The sequence below is a fragment of the Tachyglossus aculeatus genome, chromosome 8, assembly GCF_015852505.1.
Source record: "Tachyglossus aculeatus isolate mTacAcu1 chromosome 8, mTacAcu1.pri, whole genome shotgun sequence".
Lineage (NCBI taxonomy): Eukaryota > Metazoa > Chordata > Mammalia > Monotremata > Tachyglossidae > Tachyglossus > Tachyglossus aculeatus.
Genome location: NC_052073.1, coordinates 40,001,352 through 40,024,137, shown reverse-complemented (window position 1 = coordinate 40,024,137; position 22,786 = coordinate 40,001,352). Strand labels below are relative to the sequence as shown.

General features: G+C 59.7%; 1 protein-coding gene across 1 annotated transcript in view; it reads right to left on the bottom strand.

The window, feature by feature from the left end:
• NPEPPS (aminopeptidase puromycin sensitive) overlaps positions 1–22,786 on the bottom strand; it is a 62,498-nt gene that overhangs the window by 5,391 nt on the left and 34,321 nt on the right. The window contains exons 3-16 of the mRNA XM_038750123.1: positions 20,807–20,884; positions 13,789–13,910; positions 12,745–12,852; positions 12,033–12,233; positions 11,583–11,679; positions 11,437–11,470; positions 9,997–10,111; positions 8,634–8,798; positions 7,337–7,441; positions 6,735–6,795; positions 6,430–6,539; positions 4,183–4,246; positions 2,917–3,056; positions 751–885 (exon numbers count right to left, since the gene is read on the bottom strand). Coding sequence (XP_038606051.1) covers positions 751–885; positions 2,917–3,056; positions 4,183–4,246; positions 6,430–6,539; positions 6,735–6,795; positions 7,337–7,441; positions 8,634–8,798; positions 9,997–10,111; positions 11,437–11,470; positions 11,583–11,679; positions 12,033–12,233; positions 12,745–12,852; positions 13,789–13,910; positions 20,807–20,884 — 1,535 coding nt within the window. The remainder of the gene's footprint in view (positions 1–750; positions 886–2,916; positions 3,057–4,182; positions 4,247–6,429; positions 6,540–6,734; positions 6,796–7,336; positions 7,442–8,633; positions 8,799–9,996; positions 10,112–11,436; positions 11,471–11,582; positions 11,680–12,032; positions 12,234–12,744; positions 12,853–13,788; positions 13,911–20,806; positions 20,885–22,786) is intronic.

Here is a 22,786-nt window from a genome sequence, read left to right as displayed (position 1 = left end):
TGTGCAGAGCACTGTACTAAGCGCTTGGGAAGTACAAATTGGCAACATACAGAGACAGTCCCTACCCAACAGTGGGCTCACAGTCTAAAAGGGGGAGACAGAGAACAAAACCAAACATACTAACAAAATAAAATAAATAGAATAGATAGGTACTAGCAAAATAAATAAATAAATAGGGTAATAAATATGTACAAACATATATGTGTGTGTGTGTATATATATATATATATATATATGTGTATATATATAAACATATATACACTTCCACCCTGGGCACTGGGGGGAGGGACCCAGACTATTCCAAAGACAAGGTGAGGCATCCCGGCTTTCCCAGCCTCCGCTCTCCCCCAAGCATGCCCAGGGCCCGACCGCAGCACTCCATGATGTGAGATTCGGATGCCCCACGGATGAGGAGGGCCAGGGAAGGTCCCCAGAAGCCTTCACCAGTCCCATGGCGGAGGATGACAATCATTTTCGGCCCCGCCCCGCCGGTGTGAGGCCTGGACTCGGACCGGACCGCAAAGGGAGTCCTGAGGCCGCTCGAGGACCCCGCCCCACCCGGGGAGCAACTGAACCCGGAGACGGAGGCCCGAGGAAGGCTCAGATGGGGACCGCAGCAACGCTCGCCGCGGGACCGGCCGGCAGGGCCGGACCCTCCCCCTGCCCATGCAGCCGCAAATCCCGGGAAGCCCGCAGCCTGGCCCCCGGCCGCCGCCCCTCCTCCACCCCCGCACTCTTCCCACCGCTCACCAAAGCGAAGAAGTCGTTCTGCAGGCTGAGACGATCCACGGGCGGCAGGGAGAGGTCCCGGATCCCGGGCAGTAAGTTCTCCAACATGGCAGCACTGTATTGTGTGCGATAAAAGCCGACCGTTCCCATGTTGACCTGCAAAGATATCCCACCCCGGCGTGGGAGGCGGGGGTCAGGCCTCGGCTCCCCACCCTGGGGGGGGGTTTGGGCCATCGCGACCCGGCCGGGGGGAGCCGGTTCTAAGCAACCGAGGCCGCTGGCCCCGGTCGCCCCCGTCCCCCGAGTGCGAAACCAGCCCGGGCCCCGGGGCTCTGAATGGCCGTCACCGGTTTCTGCAGTAATCAAAAAAGGGCAGGCGCAAGGCAAGGAAAATCAGGAGGCTTTGTTCCCGTGAGGTCCAGTGAGGCTCTTCTGATATCAATAATAACGACAATAACATTTATGGGCTTACCGCACGCCAAGCCCTGGACCGAACAAGTGAGGAGAAGCGACACGACCAAATCCGACACGATCAATCCCTGCCCCACACGGAGCGCACAATCTAAGGGGGGAGGTGCTGAATCCCGCATTTTACAGATGAGGAAATTGAGGCCCGTAGAAGTGAAGCGACCTACCCCGGCTCATACCGCGGGCAAGTGGCAAAGCCAGGGTCAGAACCCAGGGCTCGTTCCACTAGGCCAGAAATCTGGAAGCCGAGTCAAACGGTAAACAAGCTACAGCAGCTACAGAAGCAGCGTGGCTCAGTGGAAAGAGCACGGGATTTGGAGTCAGAGGTCATGGGTTCAAATCCCGACTCCACCAATTGTCAGCTGGGTGACTTTGGGCAAGTCACTTCACTTCTCTGGGCCTCAGTTCCCTCAACTGTAAAATGGGGATTAAGACTGTGAGCCCCGCGTGGGACGACCTGATCACCCTGTATCCCCCCGGCGCTTAGAACAGTGCTTTGCACATAGTAAGCGCTTAACAAATACCATCATTATTATGATTATTATTATTATTACAACCACCTGGACTCAGCTGGTGCAGCCTTCACACTGGCATGGGACAGACACCAAAATCCACCCCCCGGCCATGGGGAACGGTTATTTGGTGGAGAAGCAAGGCCAAAGAACCAAGTCTTCTCAATGGCTCAGCTTCTGCACCCATTTCCGGAACCGGTTAACCACAGCGACACACAAATAGACTCAGAAGGCCACCTGAGTGGCCAGAACAAGAGGGACTGGCTGGCCAGTTTCCCAAGGACCCCGAGAGGGAGCAGGCAGGAGAGTGACTGGACAGGCTCCCCGTGGTCATCATCATCAATCGTATTTATTGAGCGCTTACTATGTGCAGAGCACTGTACTAAGCACTTGGGAAGTACAAATTGGCAACATGTAGAGACAGTCCCTACCCGACAGTGGGCTCACAGTCTAAAAGGTGGTCCCAGGGAGATGGTGGGCAGGTTCCCAGTGGCCCCGGAGAGGGAACCGTTGGATTCCCAATGGCCCCAGAAACAGAGAGGGTTGGTTCCCGGTGACCCCGGAGGGGGAGCGGGAAGGTTCCCAGTGACCCTGGAGAGGGAATGGGTGGGTTCCCCGTGGCCGCAGAGAGGTAGGGGGAGGTTCCCCGGTGGCCCAGGAGGTGACTGGTGGCCCCGGAGAGGGAGCAGGCAGGTTCCCGGTGGCCCTCGAGGGCGACCAGGAAGGTTCCCTCTGGCCTGGAGGCAACTGTTTCAAAGATAATATCGATTGTGCCATTGGTTAAGCAAGGAGGAGAGTCCCAGAGGATGGTGGGAATTCCCATTCTCTCTACACACTCGGTGTCAGGCCTTAAATCCCCTGCCGCTGCCCTGGCCTCGTGACCGTCGGCACTCATGACACAGTGGGCTGCTAGGGACGGACAGAGGAACTGACCCAACAGAAGCGCCTCAGAATCGCAGCCGGCGGCCGGTGGGACCACCCGACCCCCGCCTGCGAGGTGGAGGCAAGGTCAGAAACCTCACAAGACGGCGAGCTGGCCAAAAGAGACCTGGATCGGTATGGGAAAGAAGGGGCCCAATCTCACCAGGACAGACTCTGGGTACGCTAAGGCCGCCACAGGGACAGACCAGAAGCTGGCAGAAGTCGACGGCTCCAGAGACCCAAGGGCAGGGGGACTCTCATCCGCGGCGGGGAGGGGGACCCTCACCTTCACCCACTGGTCCGGTCTGATATTCCTCAAGGTGACGGACATCTCCGAGCGGTCCATCAGCAGCTTCTCCTTGGCACAGGTGGGGTCGTCGCTTGTGCAGATTGTCACTGGAACCATCCACTGAGGACACTCCTCCCCTGAGTGACCAAACAGCCAACAGGGGAGCTTGAGCGAAGGGAACATGGCGGGGCGGGGAGGGTGGAGCGGCCGGTTTGCTGGCCGGCCTATCTCAGGCCCGGCCCTGGGGACGAGGAGCCGGGCTGGGAGCAAGCTGGGAGGTCGGTGGCGCTCTCAGACACGAGGGACCCGAGCCGGCGATGGAACAGGGTGCCCTGAGGGGTCAAGCAGAGGGAGCGACTGGAACCCAATTTTCCCCGAAGCTTTCTGAAGCGGCAGCTTTTCTGGAAGTGGAATGGCTTGGAACGGGGCTTGGGACCCAGAAGGCATCTGAGAGAAGAGATGGAATCCTTTCCGGGCGGGGACCCGGGCAACGGGTCAGCCAAAGAGGGCAGGCGCCCCTGGCCCCAGGTCACTGGGGGAAATGAGATCATTCGGTGCCTGATGGGATGAGGTCGAGAACCTGCCAGGGATGGGCAATCTCACGTGCCCCCTGCCCCCTCTCCCCAGCTGCTCCTGCCCCTCTCTCGGGCACCGCCCCCACCCCCACGACACCATGCTCCTCTGCTCCTCCAGGCACGGGTGCCTGGGCCGCCGGGAGAGGCGGCAGGAGGCCGCAGGGTCTGCCTAGCAGACTCCTGGCCAGTCGGCTTTTCCCAGGGGTCTCGCTGCCATTTCCGCCACCCGCCCGCCCGTCCCTGGCCCTTGCCCGAGGAGGGGATACTGAAGGTGGAAGTCAGGCCGTCGGGGTGGCTGGAACCTGCTGGCTTGCGGCCGGAGTGGGTAGGGAGCCCAAACGCCCGCTGAAAGGCCGAGGGTGGGTGGGGGCGGGAGCCGGGGAGGGTCTAGCACGACAAGGTGTCCATCGGACACCCCAAGGTCGGGACCCAGGATGCAGAGTGGCAGGTGCTGCACCCGGGGCTGAGCGCGTCGGAGGAGAGAGGCCGAGGCCGTCAGCTTCCTCCTGTCTGGGACCCTGCGAGGCGCGGGAGGGCGGGGGTGGGGGGCGGTCACCCGCCGGGCCACTCCCTGGCCGCGGCCACTTCAAGCTCCGGTAAACGGACCAATCTCCAAAGCCAGGCAGTTCCAGTCGGGCCGGTGCTGGGCCCCGGAACTCCGCAAGGGATGCTCAGCCCCTAGCCTCACCCAGGAACGGTCCACTGGCGCAGAACTTCCTCTGGGACAGCTTCAGCACTCGGTCGTCATCTTGCTGGAAGTATAAACCCACCGCTATAATAGCATTAACACATTTTGGGGGGCAGCGCTCTGGCCCCAAAGCTCATCTCCGACCTCAAATGACGCCCGGGGTCCGGTCTGGCCCAGTCCGGCAGCCGCCAGGTGGGTTCGGCGGGCCCCCCTCGCCTGTGCCGTTTCTCAGCCCAGCCGCGGAGCACCTGCTGATGTGGAGCCCAATCCTGGGCATCGGGGCAGCGGGGAGGGAGAGACCTTGCCCAGCCCCGGATCAGCCCGGGCCGAGGACAAAATCCAAACTCCTTTGTCCTTGGGCAGGATGCTGCTAAATCAGGCTGTGCCCAGACAGCAGCGAAGCACCTGCAGCGCCAAAGCGGAGCAGCCGGCAGGAAGGGGTGCCCGGGGAGGGCCCAAGTAGCCGGGCACCATGTAGCCGGGTGACACCATCCCCACCCACCCGCAGCCTCGAGGCAACGGCAGCAGGGTGGGACCGGCCACGGCTGAGGACACCCATGCGGCAGGAGAAGAGAGGGCCGGCCCGCTGCGGCCTGGGGAGAATCGGGCTTCTGGAAGCCCTGGCCAGGCCGGTCCCGAGCTGGAGGGCTAAAGCAGGCCTGGCACGGAAACTGCACTCCTGGGGCAGGAGGCGGAGCGGAGAGTTTGGGGCAGGATGGTGGTGACAGGAGGCCCACGAGGCTAGCTGTGCTCACTGCAACTCCTCCCTTCCCAAGCAGGTTCTGCCCAGGTGCCCAGTGGTGATATCAGAGGGGCGGAAGCCCCCAGGGCCACTTGTGAGCAATCAGTCAATCAATCAATCGTATTTATTGAGCGCTTACTGTGGGCAGAGCACTGTACTAAGCGCTTGGGAAGTACAAGTTGAGTACTCAGTGAGCACTGAGTCTCCTACCAAAGCGGAGCCAATTGCAACCAGCCCTCAAGCGGCCAGGCCGACCCCCGCAAAACCTCCGAGTGGCCCAGACCCTCTGTCGAGGGGGGTCATCGATCGTATTTATTGAGTGCTTACTGTGTGGCAGCAGACCCCGTGGGCCTGGAAACCGGAAGGCCTGGTGACGGTTGCCAGACCACCTCAATGGGCCTGTTCATTCAATCCTATTTATTGAGTACCTACTGTGGGCAGAGCACTGTACTAACTGCTTGAGCGAGTACAATATAACAATAAACGGACATATTCCCTGCCCACAATCAGCTTACAGTCTAGGCCCTACCGGGGCTAAAGAGGAGCAGAGGAGCACGGGCTCAGCCTGGGAGGGACCGCGCTTTTTCAGGCTCTCTGGCTTCCCAGGCTTGAGCTCTCCGCAACCCACCTCCCTGCCCTAAAAGTCAGATGGAAACTAGGCTTTGGTTGAGAGAGAAGACCAAGAAGAAAACGACTAACCCCTCATTTCTTCTTCTCCCACTCCCTTCTGGGTTGCCCTTCCACTTGGATTTGCTCCCTTTATTCACCTCTCCCTCAGTCCCACAACCCTTATGTACACATCCATCTGTCATCACCTTAGTCATATTAATGTCTGTCTCCCCCTCGAGACTCTAAGCTCATTGTGGTCGGGGAACGTGCCTACCAACTGTTACAATGTACACTCCCAAGTGCTCAGTACAATGCTCTGATCACAGAACAAGTGCTCAATAAATACGACTGATTGACTGAATTCCAACCTTGGCGGTTGGGGCTTCCCCAGGTGAAAAAATCACCCTCCACCTTGGAGCCAGGCCCCGGCCCTGCGGCGGGCACAAACGCAGGTTACAAGGGCATCCCGCGGGAAGAAGGGATGCACATAGTAAGCGCTTAACAAATGCCATTATTATTATTATTATTATTATTATCCTCAGGCTTCACGCAACCAAGCGTGCCTGTGCAGGAGGAGTCTTGGGCCTCATGGAATGGCAGCGGGAGGGCGGGCAGGCTGGTGTGCCAGGTCATTGTCCCACGGCTCTCCCCGCCACATTGTGCCGGCCCCCGCCGACAGAGAAACTCGGACTGGATGTCCATCCTCAGGCCCACTGTGGGCTAGCGGCGCCGGGCCCCGTCCCTGGTACCCCACCGTGCCACACACAACAGGGGGACCTAGAGAGGTCGGAGAGGGCTTGGGAAGGCAGTGATTGGCACTCAGAGGGCAACGCGTCACGCCTGGAGGCCCGCCGCAGCCTCACAAGCCACTCGGACCAGGGACTGGATTCGTTTACCTGCTCTGCTTCCACATAAATGAGAGGGAAACCCATCTGCTTGGTCCAGGTACTCATCACGGCTCCTATGGGCTTCCCGCTGGCCTTTTCCAGGTGCTCCCAGAGATCCTCTGCCAAGAGACACAAACCCGACTCCCAGTTCCACGCTCCTTCCACGGGGCCACGCTGACTCTCTCAGAAGCAGCACAAGACACACTCCCCAAGCAAGAACCTGGATGCGAATGTGGGAGGGAAGGGAGAGGCCACCCACCCACCTACCCTCCTCCCTGCCCTCCTGCCTCCTCTGGGACCCCGAGGCCGGGTACCTGTGGCTGCATTCTGCTGCTGGAACTTGGTTAAGTACAGATTCATTCCTTTCCTAAAGTCCTGAGGAAGCAAAAAGGAACAGTTACCCGACCATCCCCGACCCTCGCACTTTAGGGATTTGCTGCCGGGCGGTCAATGGCTCCGGCTGAAGGTGGTGGTAGTGGTGGAGGGATCGCAGATGTGAACAGTCTACACGTCCTGCCCCTCCTCTGGCCTGGGGTTGCCACCTACCCAAGAATGCCCACGTTCCAGATGGGCTCACGGGGCCCCTCTCTTCTCTTGGAACCGCGTCAACGACAAATTGGGCTTCTTTTAACCAAACAATGCCCAGGGCAGTTTGGATGGCCAGAAAAGAAAGGGCATCTCCCAGAACAATTCAAGGCTTCTCCTTACCACCGCCATCATTACCATCCCCTTTTAGACTGTGAGCCCACTGTTGGGTAGGGACTGTCTCTATACGTTGCCAATTTGTACTTCCCAAGCGCTTAGTACAGTGCTCTGCACATAGTAAGCGCTCAATAAATACGATTGATGATGATGATGATGATCATTATCACTCCCACCACCACGACTCCCTAACATGCCACCGTTAGGGCTTTACCTCATCCCCGATGTAGTCGTGGAGCATCCGGATGACCGAGGCGCCTTTGCTATATGAGATCACGTCAAAGATCTCGTCGACTTCGGCGGGATGTCCCACGCTGACCTGGCAGGCCGGCACCACACCACAGTCCGCCCCGGGAAAATCAAACACAAGCAGACGGGGTTTCAGGGAGTGAGTCCCACCGAACGGCTCAAGAGAAGAGAGAAGAGCCTTCTGGTTTGTCCAAACAGAGCTCTGCCTTTGGCGGCCTTGTTCAAATCAGCCTCCGCTGATCCCTTCCCCGGCACTCAGACTGCACCTGACGGCGCCTACAAAGTGCTCCTGAACAAACCAAGGGAGCCCTACATTTTTACTCTGGACTAAGTCGCTGTCATTAATGAGATCCAGTTGTTCAGATGGGATCTTTTTAGGCTGATGGGAACGAGCAGGACTTTCTTCAGAGAGGGAGGGAGGAGCAGACGGTGGGAAAAGAGAAAGAGTGGGAAAAGAGGGGAGATGAGAGAGGGGGGACAGATGGAGGGATGTGTGTATATATATATATATATATATATATATATATATATATATATGTATATATGTTTGTACATATTTTTTACTCTATTTATTTATTTATTTTATTTGTACATATCTATTCTATTTATTTTATTTTGTTAGCATGTTTGGTTTTGTTCTCTGTCTCCCCCATTTAGACTGTGAGCCCACTGTTGGGTAGGGACTGTCTCTGTATGTTGCCAATTTGTACTTCCCAAGCGCTTAGTACAGTGCTCTGCACATAGTAAGCGCTCAATAAATACGATTGATGATGATGATGATGAGAGGGGTGGGGTGGGAGAGGGTGAGAGACAGACAGGCAGGCAGACAGGGACGGGAGACCAAGAGAACTAGGGCCAGTCTGGGCAAGGCTGACTTCTCTGGGTAGGATCCCACAGGGGCACGGCACCAATAGTCAGCGCCCTTCCCTGAAGGGTCACGCTCGGTTCAGAAATGCCGAGGTGTTCTCAAGGTTGTCTGCCAGTCTGCCAACCAACCAACCAACCAACCGAAAACTGATCCCTCCCCAGCTGTCAGGCGCAGCCCAAATCATGAGGGAAATTCTGAAAGACTTGAAAGCAGGGCTTAAAACGTAGACAGTTGAGATGGCCTCTCATCTACTTGGTGGCCCGGAGGAAATTTCCCGTAAATCCATGCCTGCCTCCGATCCCAGAAGCCCCGGCCCAACACCACCGCCATAAGCCCTGGCCCACCTCTACCGGCCAGCGAGCCCAGCGTGCTCACGTTTGGCGGCCGGACTGACCTCGATAGGGTGGCTGTTGTCCAAGGCATCAAGCTCCAGGGCTTTGGTGTAGTCGGCGGAGACAAACTGCGTCCAGATGTCGTACTCGGGGAAACAGTGGTCAACGCACAGGTATTCGATCCAGGAGGCGAAACCTTCATTCAGCCACAGGTGAGTCCACCACTCCTGCAAACCGAGGAGAGAAGTATCATCATCATCATCATCACGGGAGCTGAGCCGGGGGCAGGACGGCTCCCACTGACCACAGATCCGCAGGGACGGACCTCCGGCCCGGGACCTCAGCAGGTGCCCGCTCAGGGAGTCCCGGGGCACTGCCAACCTTGACGAGGCCACCACGGGAACGTTTCCCTCTATTAAGACCGGGGTCCAGCAAACCGGAGGAGGGCACCCAGCTGCTCTGAGCTGGCATTCGGGATGTTCTACCCCGGGAAAGCGGAAGAAGGGAAGAACTGCTCTGGGAAGTGCTCAGGACAGTACTCGATAAATACAATTAATGGATTGAGAGCTGGAGGGCGGGGGAATGCCCCGGATAGGCCTGGAAATGCTCTGTGGCTTGTGGTCAGGGAGGAACTTGGGTCCAAGCAACTTTGATGCGAGTAGCGATCCCATTTCCATCTCCTTTGTGGCCACTGGGATTAAAGCCGCTTCCGTGTTCAGAGCCAAGACGCGGCAGGGCAACGCGGGACGGCTGCCCACGCGTTATGCAACGGGCAGATGTCAGAGACGCTGCAGCTCTGCCCTCTAATTCCCGAGGTGCGGGGCGGGGACAGGGGTGGAGGCGGGAGCCACCAGGGAGGAGGTCAAGGAGCCTTTTCGTCAATATCGGTTCAGCAAGAGGCGAGAAAGCGTTAGTTCCGGGGCCCCGAGCTGGGCGGCTTCCAACCTCCACCGGGCGCCCCGGCTTGGCTCCGTCCCCTCTCCGGCGCTTCCACTCAGCTGGGACCGGCCCCATTGCTCCCGGAGCGATGCCCCACACCTGCGCCCCTCCTCTCCCTCCCTCTTGTCCCGCTCATCTGAACCACTGGCACCGTGGGCACCCCGGACCGTATCTGTGAAGCGTGGTGAGGGCAGAGTGCGGACCGGACAGGAGCCCAGAGCACAATCACTGCCCACGTCTCAGCAAACAAGCCTTTCCGGGCTGTAGGCTGGGAGGTCACCGGTCACTGCTGCGAGACAACCCTGGCTGCTTCTGTCCCCAAGGCGGAGTCAAACTTCAGCCAGCCCGGACACCGACCCCTCACGTCCCCAGGACGTTCCCACTCATCATGCCCCTAAGGCCGGCCCGCGTCCCCCACCCGCACCCTGCCTCAGTCGGCAGTGGGGTGAAAGTCAAATATTAAAAACACTTAAAAGGATTAGATACCATAGTAACAAGATTTCCAAACCATTGATGGGCAAGTTCATGTCCCACAACCAGAGCGACCCACTGGCGGGATGAAGAACATGAGTTTTTGGTGTCGATGAGCAGGGCGGTCTCCCTGCAATGACAAACGCACAGACAACTCATCAACTCAGGCGGACCAGCTCAGGCAAACAAATTAAATCCCATCTGGCCACTACAAACACAGGAGGTTCAAGGGTCCCCGCTGAGGGGACGGAACGGGCGCGGGGCCCACGGCAGCGACCGCTCCGTGGGCAGCAACCACTGTGAGAGGGAATGGCCACAAATGGCCCTGGCAGCCCAACGGCGAGTGGTGGGCCTGCCTCAAGCTGTGCGCTGGAGGGGTTTCTGCCTCCCCCGGGGTCGGAGAGGGAACAAACCAAACCAAATCACCCCGGGCCCAGAAGGTCTCGGGGCAGACGGTCTTTTTGAAAAATAAGGTGCCAACTTCCTGACTGACCCACAGCCCCACTCGTGGCCCAGAGCTGCCATTTCCTCACCACCCAGCGCTACCGACTCTTCTTGTGGTTGAGCCCTTGACCCAGCCCTGCTCCCTCTCCTCACGGCCCCGTCCAGGGACCCGGCTGCTGCTCCGCTCAAGGCCCAGCGCAGCGTTGTCCGTTCTCCTCACAGACTGGCCCACGGCCCGGCACCGCCGGCTCTCCTCACGGCCCGGCCCGTGGCCCAGCACCGCTGCCCGGCCTCACGGCCCAGCACTGCCACCTCTCCTCAAGGCCGCGCCCACGGCCCACGGGTGCCACCCCGCCTCACGGTCCGGTCCGTGGTCCACCACTGACAGTTTGCCTCACGGCAGGGCGCACAGCCTAGCACTGCCACCTCTCCTCGAGGCAATGCCTAAGACCCCGCCACAGCTGACAGTCTGCACGGCTGGGTCCAAGGCACCACCCACGGCCCAGCACTGCGGCCTCCCATTCCGGCCGGGCCCACGGCACCGTTCATGATCCTTTGGTTTAACTTTACCCCCACATCGGACGGCAAACGCCGGGATTGGGCACTGGACAGTGGCATCAGACAGTGTCCCATGACAGAAGAGACGTACCCAAGTTACCAAACCTTAAATGGGTGAGAAGCCTGCACTTCACAGCCCCGGAGGGCAGCCCGGCTGACTCGAAAACCAGCGAGCCCGAGCACAGGACAGGGCTGGGGACAGACCATGTTTGTAGAGGGGCCAATGGTGCTTTGTGAGCATGTGTACAGTGGGGCAGGATCCTGCGGGTTGAGGGGAGACGGGGATGAGGAAGCTTCAGAGAGCTAGGAGGTCAGAAAGCCACCAATTTGGAGTCATCATCAGAGGCCTGACTGGAAATTCTCAGGCCCTGTCGGTCGGAGAGCTGGGGACAGTGAGGCTGGGGTCCAGCGCGCGCGGCCGAGGGGGCTGTCCCCCATCACCGATGGACGCACCTGTAAGTCACCAAGCCCCAGTTCTCCATGGCACCTGGACAGGACCAACAGAAAAGAGCGCTGATCTCTCCGGACTGCACCTTTTCCAGAGGCCCAGACCCCGAGCAGACCGACGCAGGGCCGCCAGAAAGGGATCTTTACTTTACCAGCTGCAAAGTCGGCGATGGCGATGAGATCGATTTTCGGCAGGGGGTAAGGGACGTTGAAATAGTCTTTGTAGAAAGGCAGGGTCTTAGCGGCCACCTGAAAACAGCAAGAAGGGATGGACGGGCGGAGGTACGGACAGGCGGGCAGCCCCTCTGGTTGTCGGAATCCCTTGCGAGCCGGTCCCTGGGATGTGCACACCCTGCGTGGTTTGGGACCCCGAGATTCCCTGGGCCCATCGCCCCTTCCGTGAAAGGGCGGTGTGGCCCCCCGCTCAGCCCAAGGGGCTCTGAAAGCGGCTAACGGAAGTCAAATCTGAGCCGTGTGGTGAGTGCCCGTGCCACAGACGCCCATGCAAATAATCTAGCGGGGAAGGAATACCGCCCACCCTCACCCCAATCCCGTCTGCTGCTCTGGAGCGTATTGGGAACGGCCCGCTTGAGCCCGGTTACCTCCAATGCAAATTTTCCTTGCTCGGCTTTGCCCACGGGCGTGTAGACACGCACGCACACCCCGTCAGACGACTTGCTCTCCACAAAGTCGTACTCCCCGACGACAAACGCCACCAGGTACGTCGACATCACAGGGGTGCGGGCAAACTTCACTTCCACCAGGTTCTCGTCGTCGGGGTACGGCTTCCGGTCGATGACGTTCTGGGCGACAACGAGCAGGACCCGCTTGGCTGACCGCGGTCATCCCTCCACACCCCCGGGCGGGCCGTGCCCACAAACGACCGGGAGGAGCCAGCCGGTCCCGCTCCGGGAATGACGTGGGGCCGCGGGGTTCGGCCACCCCGGGAAGGGAGAGGCAAGCCCGATCCTCTAGCCTGGGAGAAGCCGTTCCAAGTCAGGGATTTAAGATTGGGACAGGAGAGAGGGTCCTTCTCGGTCCCTCTGAGCCAGCCCCACCCCGGGGCACACGGAGAGAAGGCCAGGGATGAGCCCGGAGGGCACGGGCGAAGGAAGCACGGAGCCCTGCCCGGCTCACGACCCTTTCCCGCTGGCCGGAGCGCCGCTGCCCCTCCACTTCCTTGGCCAGCCGGCCCCCTCCAGCCCAACGCTCCCGCTGGCCGGGGGACCCAGAGCCGCCGTGGAGTTCAGGAGGAGGGGAGGGAAGGGAAGGGAGTGGGGCCCGTCGACCCTGATGGCCCGCAGCAGCACGTACCATGTTGGATAGAGCCACTCTGTCCTTAGGGACCACCAGAGAAATGTCGAAAGTCGCCTTCAGAGCAGGTTCGTCCCAGCAGGGGAAAGCCCTCCGAGCGTCCGTGGCCTGGAGAAAACGAGGGGCCCGGGGGCGTTTGGCATCCACTGGTGGCCTTCGTATCGCGAGAGGTCACCCGTGGCTCCCAAACCCGCCTGCCATGCCCTACCCCGCCGAAATCCGCTAGGCCGCCAACTCCTGCGGTCAGAGATCACGTCCATGAATTCTACCGGACTCTCGGTTCGGTGGACACCCAGCGGGGAAGCTATTTGGCTACAGGCACCCGCCAATCAACCTTTACCTCTCACTGCCTCCTCCTCCTCCTCCTCCTGTGCAAAGTCCCAGCCTCCTCCTCCCCATTGCCCTCCAAAGGTCAGTCCCCGTTAGGGAGCCGGAGCCTCGACTCCCAGGGCCCAGGGAGCCGGGCCTGCTCACTCCAAGGCGGAGAGGGGAGGGAGGTGCAGGCAGCCAGGAATGTGAAGGAAGGGTCCCCGCCAGGTCTGGATGCAGGAGTGTCCAGGCTTCAGCCCCGGGAAAGAGAGGCTTCCCCTTCCCCCTCAGTCCCAAGCACCCATGACGGGCAACCAAACCGCTCTCGGTGCCCGGCACCCCGAGATGAACTCCCTGGCCACCAGCTGGTATCGTGGCAGTGGTCTCCTCCCGACAGGGTCGATCCCAAGGTGTCAGGGTTCAGGGGCCCTCGGTCGGGTGATGGTTTTGGGAGGACCCGGCTCCCGAGACCGAACCCAAACGTGCTCTGGACCTTGAGGGCCTCTCCGAGGAGGATCCCACCCCAGCTGGACCCGCCGCCTCGCTCCCAGTCCTGGAGTGGGCCCGCACGGGGGGCCCTCGGTGGGTCAGGCTCCCGGGCACCAGCTGAACGTCTGGAAGACCCAATGGGGAATGCTCGAGAGCGGGCCCCCCCATCACCACGGAAGAACAAACCCCACTCGCCCCCATCCCTGGGACCTGAGGGTCCCGAAGTTCCGGAGGATCAAACGGTACCTCAAACTGAGTGACAGCAGCGTAGCGCACCTCTCCGGACGGGGTGGTGTATTTGCTCCTGTAGAAACCTTTCATCTTATCGTTCAGCTCGCCGACAAAATCGATCTTCAGGGTGCCGCTGCCTGGGGGGGAGAAGAAGAGGCAAATGGAGGGGAGAGTCCGTCTGTCTCAAGCCCAACATTACCCCAGGAGGGCCAGCCCTCCACGGACCCATTGGCCCTACACGCCCCGGAAGTTGCCCACCCGGACTCGGCTAGTTACCCCACTAATGGCCTCGAGCGGCCCGCGGGAGGGTCAAACGGAGCCTCGAGCCCCCCATCCTGGCATCGTGGTCGGGGTGAGGCCCAAACCGAGGCCGAAAGCGGACCCCGGGCGGAGCCGCGGCCGGGCAGGGTTTGGACGACGATGGGCAGGGGCCAGCGAGCCCCGCCCGCCCAGCTGCCCATGCAAAACCTCTCGTGTCCCAGGGCCCGAACCTCCCACCCCTTCGCTGGGCAGACAAGAGATGGTCCACGAGGTACGAGTCCGTGTCGGGGCCCAACTCGGAAGGGCCGACGCAGCCCAGCGGCTCTGAGGAGGCCCGACCGCGAGGGCTCCCCCAGCCTGGGGAAAACCCCGTCCAGGGGGAAGAGCTAAAGGTCCGCGTGGCCGGAGAGCGCCCGGTGGAGAGTCGAAAGCTCACTGTGCCATGCAAAGGAAAAAAGCCACGAGGCCCACAAAGAGACATCAAAAACACTCACACCCTTTGTACGATTCATTCTGGGCGGGCTAAATCTTACTCGGGGCCCGAGAAATTGGAAGGTGGCGGGGATGCCGCAAGGCCCCGGGCCGCCTCCCCTTCTTCTCTTCTCAAGGTGGGCTTCCACGGCAGAGGACGCGACCCAGAGGACACTCAAACTGATCTCGCCAGCCCCGGCTCCCCTCCGTCTCTGCCACCTGGCATGTCCTCCTGGCCCCCCGAACGCCTCGCCGGCAGCTCGAGCGCAACGGGTCCCACACAGGACTCAGCGTGGCGTAGTGGACAGAGCACGGGTTTGGGAGTCAGAAGGGCACGAGTTCTAATCCTGCTCCGCCACCTGTCTGCTGTGTGCACCTGGTCAAGTCGCTTCACTTCTCTGTGCCTCAATCACCTCATTTTCTAAAATGGGGATTGAGACTCTGATCCCCATGTGGGGCAGGGACTCTGTCCAACCTGATACGCCTGTATCTCCACTCCTGTGTTCAGTACAGTGCCTGGAACACAGAAAGCGTTTAACAGATACCGCAATTAGGATCATTCCCTCCTTGACCCCTTCCTCCGGCTCACTCCCCCTCTCCATCCCCCCATCTTACCTCCTTCCCTTTCCCACAGCACCTGTATATATGTTTGTACATATTTATTACTCTACTTATTTACCTTACCTGCACATATCTATTCTATTTATTTTATTTTGTTAGTATGTTTGGTTTTGTTCTCTGTCTCCCCCTTCTAGACTGTGAGCCCGCTGCTGGGTAGGGACTGTCTCTACGTGCTGCCGACTTGTACTTCCCAAGCGCTTAGTACAGTGCTCTGCACACAGGAAGCGCTCAATAAATACGATTGATTGATTGATTTCCGATCACAATCGGCCACCCCGCTGCCCTCCCCGCCCCCAAAGCCCGAGATCTCGGTGTCACCTTCAATCCTCATTCCCTCTGGATTCTGACGTTCAACTTGATACTCGTTTATCGACCCCAACATTTCCCAGATCCGCCCCCTCCGTGTCCGGGTCGGTCCCGGTTTCGCCGTGCTTCCACCTGACCGTGGCATCAGCCTCCTGGCTGACCTCCCTGGCTCCAGCCTCTCTCTCTCCCCGGCTCACTCTCCAAATCAGGCAAAAACTGAGTGGATGTCATCCCTTACTCTGCCCCTTCACTCCTGCTACTTCCAGCTCTTGCTTGCCAATGCTCACTCATTCATTCATTCATTCAATCGCACTTATTGAGCGCTTACTGTGTGCAGAGCACCGTACTGAGCGCTTGGGAAGTACAAGTCGGCAACATATAGAGACGGTCCCTGCCCAACAATGGGCTCACAGTCTAGAAAGGGGTGACTGTGACTTTTTAGACTGTGAGCCCACTGCTGGGTAGGGACTGTCTCTATAATGTTGCCAATTTGTACTACCCAAGCGCTTAGTACAGTGCTCTGCACATAGTAAGCGCTCAGTAAATACGATTGATGAGACAGACAACAAAACAAAACATGTGGACAGGTGTCAAGTCGTCAGAATAAATAGAAGTAAAGGTAGATGCACATCATTAACAAGATAAATAGAAGAGTGAATATGTACAAGTGCCCATCCACCTCCCCCAATCAATGAATCAATGGTATTGATTGAGCCTTTTCTACGTGCAGAGCACCGTAATAAGTGCTCAGAAGAGTCCAATACAACAGAATTGGCAGACAAATTAGCTGCCCCACTAGCCTGTCGGCTGTTTGAGAGCAGAGACTGGGGTCTTTCGCTCGTGAGCACTGAGTGCACTGCTCCAGCTATGGCGTGCTCTCGGTAGATCAATCAATCAATCAATCAATCGTATTTATTGAGCGCTTACTGTGTGCAGAGCACTGGACTAAGTGCTTGGGAAGTCCAAGTTTACCACATCTAGGGACGGTAGATGCGGCTGACGGTCTGACCGAGGAATCGGCCGAGGGCCTAGAGAGCTCGGATGCTGACACGGGGGCGGCTGCTGGCCCGGGGAGGAGCGGAGGATGTGCGGAGGCGGGTTCAAGTTGATCGGGGAGGCCTTCCCGGAGGAGGTGGGAGTCGACAGGGCCTGGAAGCTGGGGATGCTATGGCCTGGCAGGGTTTTTTGGGTGAGGAAGGAAGACCAGGCGGGTGAAAGGGGTGAGCAAAGGGATGGAGGCAAGAGAGGGGAAAACGAGGCACAGTGAAATGGTGAGCTGGGAGGAGCGAAGGGGGTTGGCCGGGCCACAGCGTGGAAACAGCAGCGATAGGGAGGTGGGGGGCAGCAGCAGTTCATCATCAATCGTATTTATTGAGCGCTTACTATGTGCAGAGCACTGTACTAAGCGCTTAAGCCTTAAGTTGGAGTTGGAGCCGGTGGTAGGGAATTTCAGTCTGGTGCAAAGGGAAAGGGGGGGAACACTGGGAAACTCCAGTGATGAAACTTTTTGCTTCCATCTCTAGCTGACAGAAGCGGTCTCAGGTGGCCACAGATCCGCTCCAACGGCTACTGTGTTGCCCCGGGAAAGGCATTCCACGCTCGTGGACAAACTGGGACGGCCAGCAGTCCTGAAAACCGCTCCCCGAACCGGCGGGGAGCTGGCACGGTGCCACCTCTGCGCCCTCAAATCCTCCTGGCTGGCTCAATCACAAGGTAGGATTCTTCAGCAGACACTGCTCGGGTCATAATGACAATAATAAGAGTAGCATTTGTTAAGCGCTTCCTACGCGCCTAACAAGTAATAACAATAAGCAATAATGACAGTGGTATCTGTTAAACACTCGTTATGTGCCAAGCACTGTACTAAACACTGGGGTAGATATAAGACAATAAGGTCGGGCACAGTCTGTGCCCCACACACTTAGGCTCAGAGCCTAAGGGAGAGGGAGACATGTACTGAATTCCCCATTTTACAGATGAGGAAAGAGAGGCACAGAAGTGACTTGCCCACTCAGCAGCCTTGTGGCAGAGCGGGGCTGAGAACCCAGGTTCCCTGACTCCCTGCTTCTCACATAGGCAGGCTGAAGACACGCCTGAAGGGAAATTCACCCGGGAGAAACCGTGTGACAAGAAGATGCGGACCGTCGGTCCCGGCCACACGCTGAGCACCCACACGCTCCATTCGGCCGCCGCGGCTCTCGACTGCTATGAAACTTTGGCTCGAGAGAGCCCGGAATGCTCTTTGAGGGCCTCGGTGCTGTTTGGCGCGCTCCCCCTGGGCCTGATGCACAGCGAAGATAATACTAATAATAATACTGATGGTATTTGCTAAGCGCTATTTGCCAGACACTGTACTGAGCACCTGCTGCGCCACGCTGGGAGTCCGGGGGCGCCTGGTCTTTCGGGAGGACTCCGGTCACGGAGAGGAATGAGATGCCTCAATAACCGCCGCCGTCTGACCTTTCACCTTTCTTCTCGAAGATGGAGATGAGGGGGCCATCTCTGGGACCCCGTGGCATCCCCTCGGCGTTCCACTGTTTGAGGACTAACAAAGGCCGGGCCGGCGTTCGGGTCGGGGGGCGGGGGTCCCCACCTCGTTCGGGGACTTGGGCAGAGGGTGGTTGACTTTGGGTCCAGGGGTGCGGCCATCTCCGCGGCTCTGACCTCCGTACGACTCCCCTATGGCAGCCCACCGCGGGTCGGCAGGTCATCTAGGCTCGGCGGGGCCTCGTCCTCCCGAGAGGCAGGCGTGCCCGGGCTTGCCCGGGACAACACGGGAACGTCGGCACCGTCGCCTCTGGTCCGGGGCGAGATTGGAGCCCCCTTCCCTCTGCGGGGCTGCTACGGTAGCCCGGTCCGGGAGGGCCTTGGGAGCCTTGAACCACGACTACAAGTTTTCGACTCCGTGGTGGTCCGCCGAACCCCGGATCTCCTCCACTCTGTCATCCCGACACCCGCCAAGCAGGCTCCTTGACTGGATTTACGTGTGGCGATGTCCCTTTCCAAAAGCCTCGTGTCCGCCCGAGGACCTTATTCTCTGAGTCACGTGCGGCGAGCCCGTCTTGGGATCGGAGGACGGGATCAGGGGATGGGATCGGAGGATGGCCCCCCGGCCCCGGCCCAACTCCCGGGAGCTGAACCTCGTGACGGTTCCTCTGCTGGGTTGAGATGGAATCAACTGGATGGCGCTGCCCGACGCTTTTCTTTCGGGGGGGCTTGCGAGGACGAGGTGGGGCCAGGCGCGTCCACCCAGCCGAAGCCGAACCAGAGCCCCACGCGGCCCCGATGCCTCTCTTCAGGGCGAGGGACTCGCTTCCGGCACTGGCATTGCCATCCCTTGGCATCGACGAACGTGGGACGCTCCAACGCGGGGCCACGCTGGCCTTCCGGGCTACGGCCTCGGGTCCCGCCGGCGTCCAGGAGGAAGGTCGCTTTAAGGATCAGTCGGGCGGCGGGACTGAGGCCGAGTCTGACGGCCTGGAAGTGTGCACGACCACACTCCATCCAGTTCCCTAGCAGCGTCCTGTCTGAACTCAACTACCACACGCGAAGATACCCATCTTCTATTTTCCCTTGGAAACGGCAATATTTTGGGATCGCAAGCCTCCCGCCAGCCCCACTGACCATTTCCTTGGGTTCGGCAACCCACCTGGAGCTGAAACAGCACCATGAAGACAATCCAGAAACCTGCTCCCAGGAAGCCTTTGGGAAACCGGAGAATCCACTACCGTGGTAAATGGGAAAGAGCCTGGGACTGGGAGACAAGGAGCCTTGGTTCTTTTTTCTTTTTTTAAATGGTAGCTGTTAAGCACTTATTATGTGCCAGGCACTGTTCTAAATGCTGGAGCAGATGCAAGTTAATCAGGTTGAACACAGTCCATGTTCCATGTGGGGTTCACCCCTATTTCACAGGTGAGGGAACTGAGGCCCACAGAAGTGAAGTGACTTGTCCAGGGTCACATAGCGGACAACTGGCAGAGCCGGAATTAGAACCCAGGTCCTCTTGACTCCCAGGCCACCCAGCTTCTCGATTCCACCACTTCCTCCTGGACGATTTTAGTGAAGTCACTTGCCCTCTCCGGGCCTCGGCTTCCTCGTGCGTAAAATGGGAACTAAATACCGTAGCCCCCTTCCACTTAGTCCCCGTGCCGCCGAAAGGGAGCAGGGAGGGTACCCGGGCCTGATGATTGAGTATGAGAGCAGCACCTGGCACGGTCCTCGGCACACAGTATCACCGAACCACCCACAACATGGTTACTGGCTGCCCTACGCGGGGCCCAGTTTGGGCGGGTGCCGGCCGGTTCGGCACCGCCGCCCGCGAACCACCCCGGCTGACGCCCACTTGCTCGTCGGTCGGGGTCACTCGCCCGTCCCCAGGCCGAGGCTCTAGAGCGGGGCCTCGCCGGCCCTCGCCATCCCACGGTGCCAACCTTCTCGACGTCACCACCTCCAGGCGGCCTTTCCCACAGGGTGGGTTCCAAAGGAGGAAAGCTATCTCTGGCAGAAAACGGCAGGGAACTGGGTGGGCGGGCCGGCCCCGAGGCTCTGGGAAGGCCTCGGTCGGCACCGGAAAACACTGCCGCGATCCCACAGCGGGACCGCGGGAGCACATGCGGACAGGCGAGGACGGGCGCATACACACACACACACACGAACAAACACACACGTACATCCCCCACCCAACAGCCACCCACCAGTCGGGGATCAGGGAAAGGGAGAGCGCAAGGGGCCCGCTAGGATGGGGGCAGGATGGGGAGAGGAGGGCGGAGGCCTCATCCCGCGGGCACTGGGCACGAAAGGAGAAGGCCCGGTTCGGCCACGGGCCCGGGGGCTGGAGCCGGCACCGACGGCGCTGCCGGCCAGGCTGGCGAGGCGGACGGGGGCAGCTCCCCCAACGAGAGATTCTCAGTCGGGATCTAGTCGGGAAAGATGGATCCCGAGAAGGCCGCCACGAGAACCCGCAGAAGGGCCCTCCCCGCCAAGAGGGGTGCCTGCTGAGAAACCAACGCACGGAAGCACTTCGGGTACAGGGGGGGCTGACAGGAGGAAGGCACGCAGTCGGCACACGGTAGGTACGTCGGCGGGCTTGAGGGTGCGTGGACAGACTCCCTGAACGGAGGAAGAGCAGGAGGGAGGGGCTCGGGAGAAGTTTGTTGGGAAAGGCGGACCCCAGGTGAGAACGGATGGGGGCCGCCGTCACCTGGATGAGTTTCCCGGGGTCCGGTCAAAGACGGAACCCGGACACGGGAACGTAAGCTTCCTGAGCAGCCGTGCACGTTCGGACGTAATCTCTTCTCGCCAAACGTCCCGTCCCTGTCCGCGGTGCGGCGGCCCCAGGGTCCCAGCCGGCCGGGGAAGGCCCGGAAAGGCTTACCTTTTTGGAGCATGCTGGGGAAAGACAGCGTGACTTTCTCATCTTCGTTCTGGTAGTTGAACCCTGTGGCTTGGATCTCTGAAAGGGAACGAGCAGGCGGTCAGAGAGCTGGCTGAGCTTCCCGCCCTCGCTCACACGCGCCAACATGGGACCCGGGCCCACCCGCCCGGGGGAGGGGTCGGCGCACTCATCCCACGGCTGAGACTGGCCCGTCGGGGTCCGTCAGGTCGCCGACCCCGTCCCTACTCCAAAACCACGGTCGGCAATGTCTCCGGCCACCAAATCCTCCCCGACACTCGGCCGTAGCCATCGTGGGCCCCGTGACTTCTCCCTCGGCCACGGGCCCGCTCTCTCTCCCGCCCAACGCATGGCCGCCCTCCGGTCTGCTTCCTACTCAGCTGTCCGATCCACCGTTCACGCTGCAGTATTTCCCGGGCACCTCCTGTGAGCTGAACACTGCCCTAAATCGATCAATCAGTCAATCAATCGTATTTATTGAGCGCTTACTGTGTGCAGAGCACTGTACTAAGCACTTGGGAAGTACAAGTAGGAAGCTGAGAAGAGTACAGTGCAATCCAGATGGTGGATCCGATTCCTGCCCTCAAGGAACTGACTGTCTAGTGGCGCAAGAGGGCTCAACTGGGATTGGAGCGAGACATGGAAGACATCACCATAATCAATCGTGTTTATTGAGCGCTTACTGTGTGCAGAGCACTGCACTAAGCGCTTGGGAAGTACAATAAAATAGAGCCAATCAGACAATCATTAAGGTAGGCCTTCTGGAGGAGGTGCCATTTCAGAAGGGAACAATTTCTTCTTCTTCTTATTGTTACCATTAATGTTATTGACACTACCCGACCCACTCCTCAAGAACCTCCAGTGGCTGCCCACTCCTCTTGGTACGGGGCAGGTCTCCGGTGGTGGGCAGAGGCCTGCTTTGGCGGTGTGGACGGGACCGACTGGATCGCTCCAAATGAAACCCAGCCCTGCAGGCGGCTCACTTTCCCTTTACCCAACCCAAGCCCATCTCCGGACCCAGAACACCACTCCGACCACCTGTCTAGGTCTGTCTTAATGGGAGAGTGGCAGCTCCCTGCAGGCAGGGCACGTGTCCCAGGCTTCCACCCGCTCCCTGCGGCCCCAGGTGCTGGGCCCAGTCCTCGGCACTCGGTACACCCGCCCTGCAACCACCACCCGCCTCGCGGGCCCCGGCCGGCAAGGATGCCAGTCTGACCACCTGATGGGTAGAGACTGCCCACTTGTACTTCCCAAGCGCTTAGTACAGTGCTCTGCACACAGTAAGCGCTCAATAAATACGATTGATTGATTGATTGATGGGTCCAGGCTGAGATTAGAGCTCCGCCCCGGCCCTTGGCTCCAGGAAGGCGCCTGTCTAACAGCGTGTAGCGAGAAGAGCCCTGGCTGGGCCGGGCTGGAGTTCGAGGGTCCCCTTCTCACTTGGAGAACAAGTTCCCGTTCTCAAATCCGGGAGAGGAAAGTTCCGGAACGCTGCAGCCGCCGACCGCCGCTTTGGCTGCGTTTGGCTCCACGGGCCTGATGGCACGGTCTCCGGGCGCCGCCCCGAACGACACGTGCCCGGCTGCATAGCCACATGGGCCCTCTGAGGGCCCACCCGGGCTCGGGGTGGGGGGCCGCGGCGCCCTGGGGAAAATGTGCCTGCCGGAGCCAACGGTGGGGGACTCCTGGCAGCTCGGCGAGGTTATACGCACGGGTTGGTTCCCCGAGCGCTCTCAAACCACACGAAACTGAGGAAACACCGGTGGAGTTGCTGGCGAGTAGGGGTTTCCAGGCTTCTCCCCAATGACTGGGGCAGGGTGACAAGCTGCCACCCACAGTGGGCACCCAGTCACCCCTTACAGACAGTAGCGAACACAAACAAGCATCAGCTGCGGGCATGGCTTCCGGGCACAGGCAGAAGGCATTTTCTCGGCCCCAGAGGGAAGGCCGCTCGGCCCATCG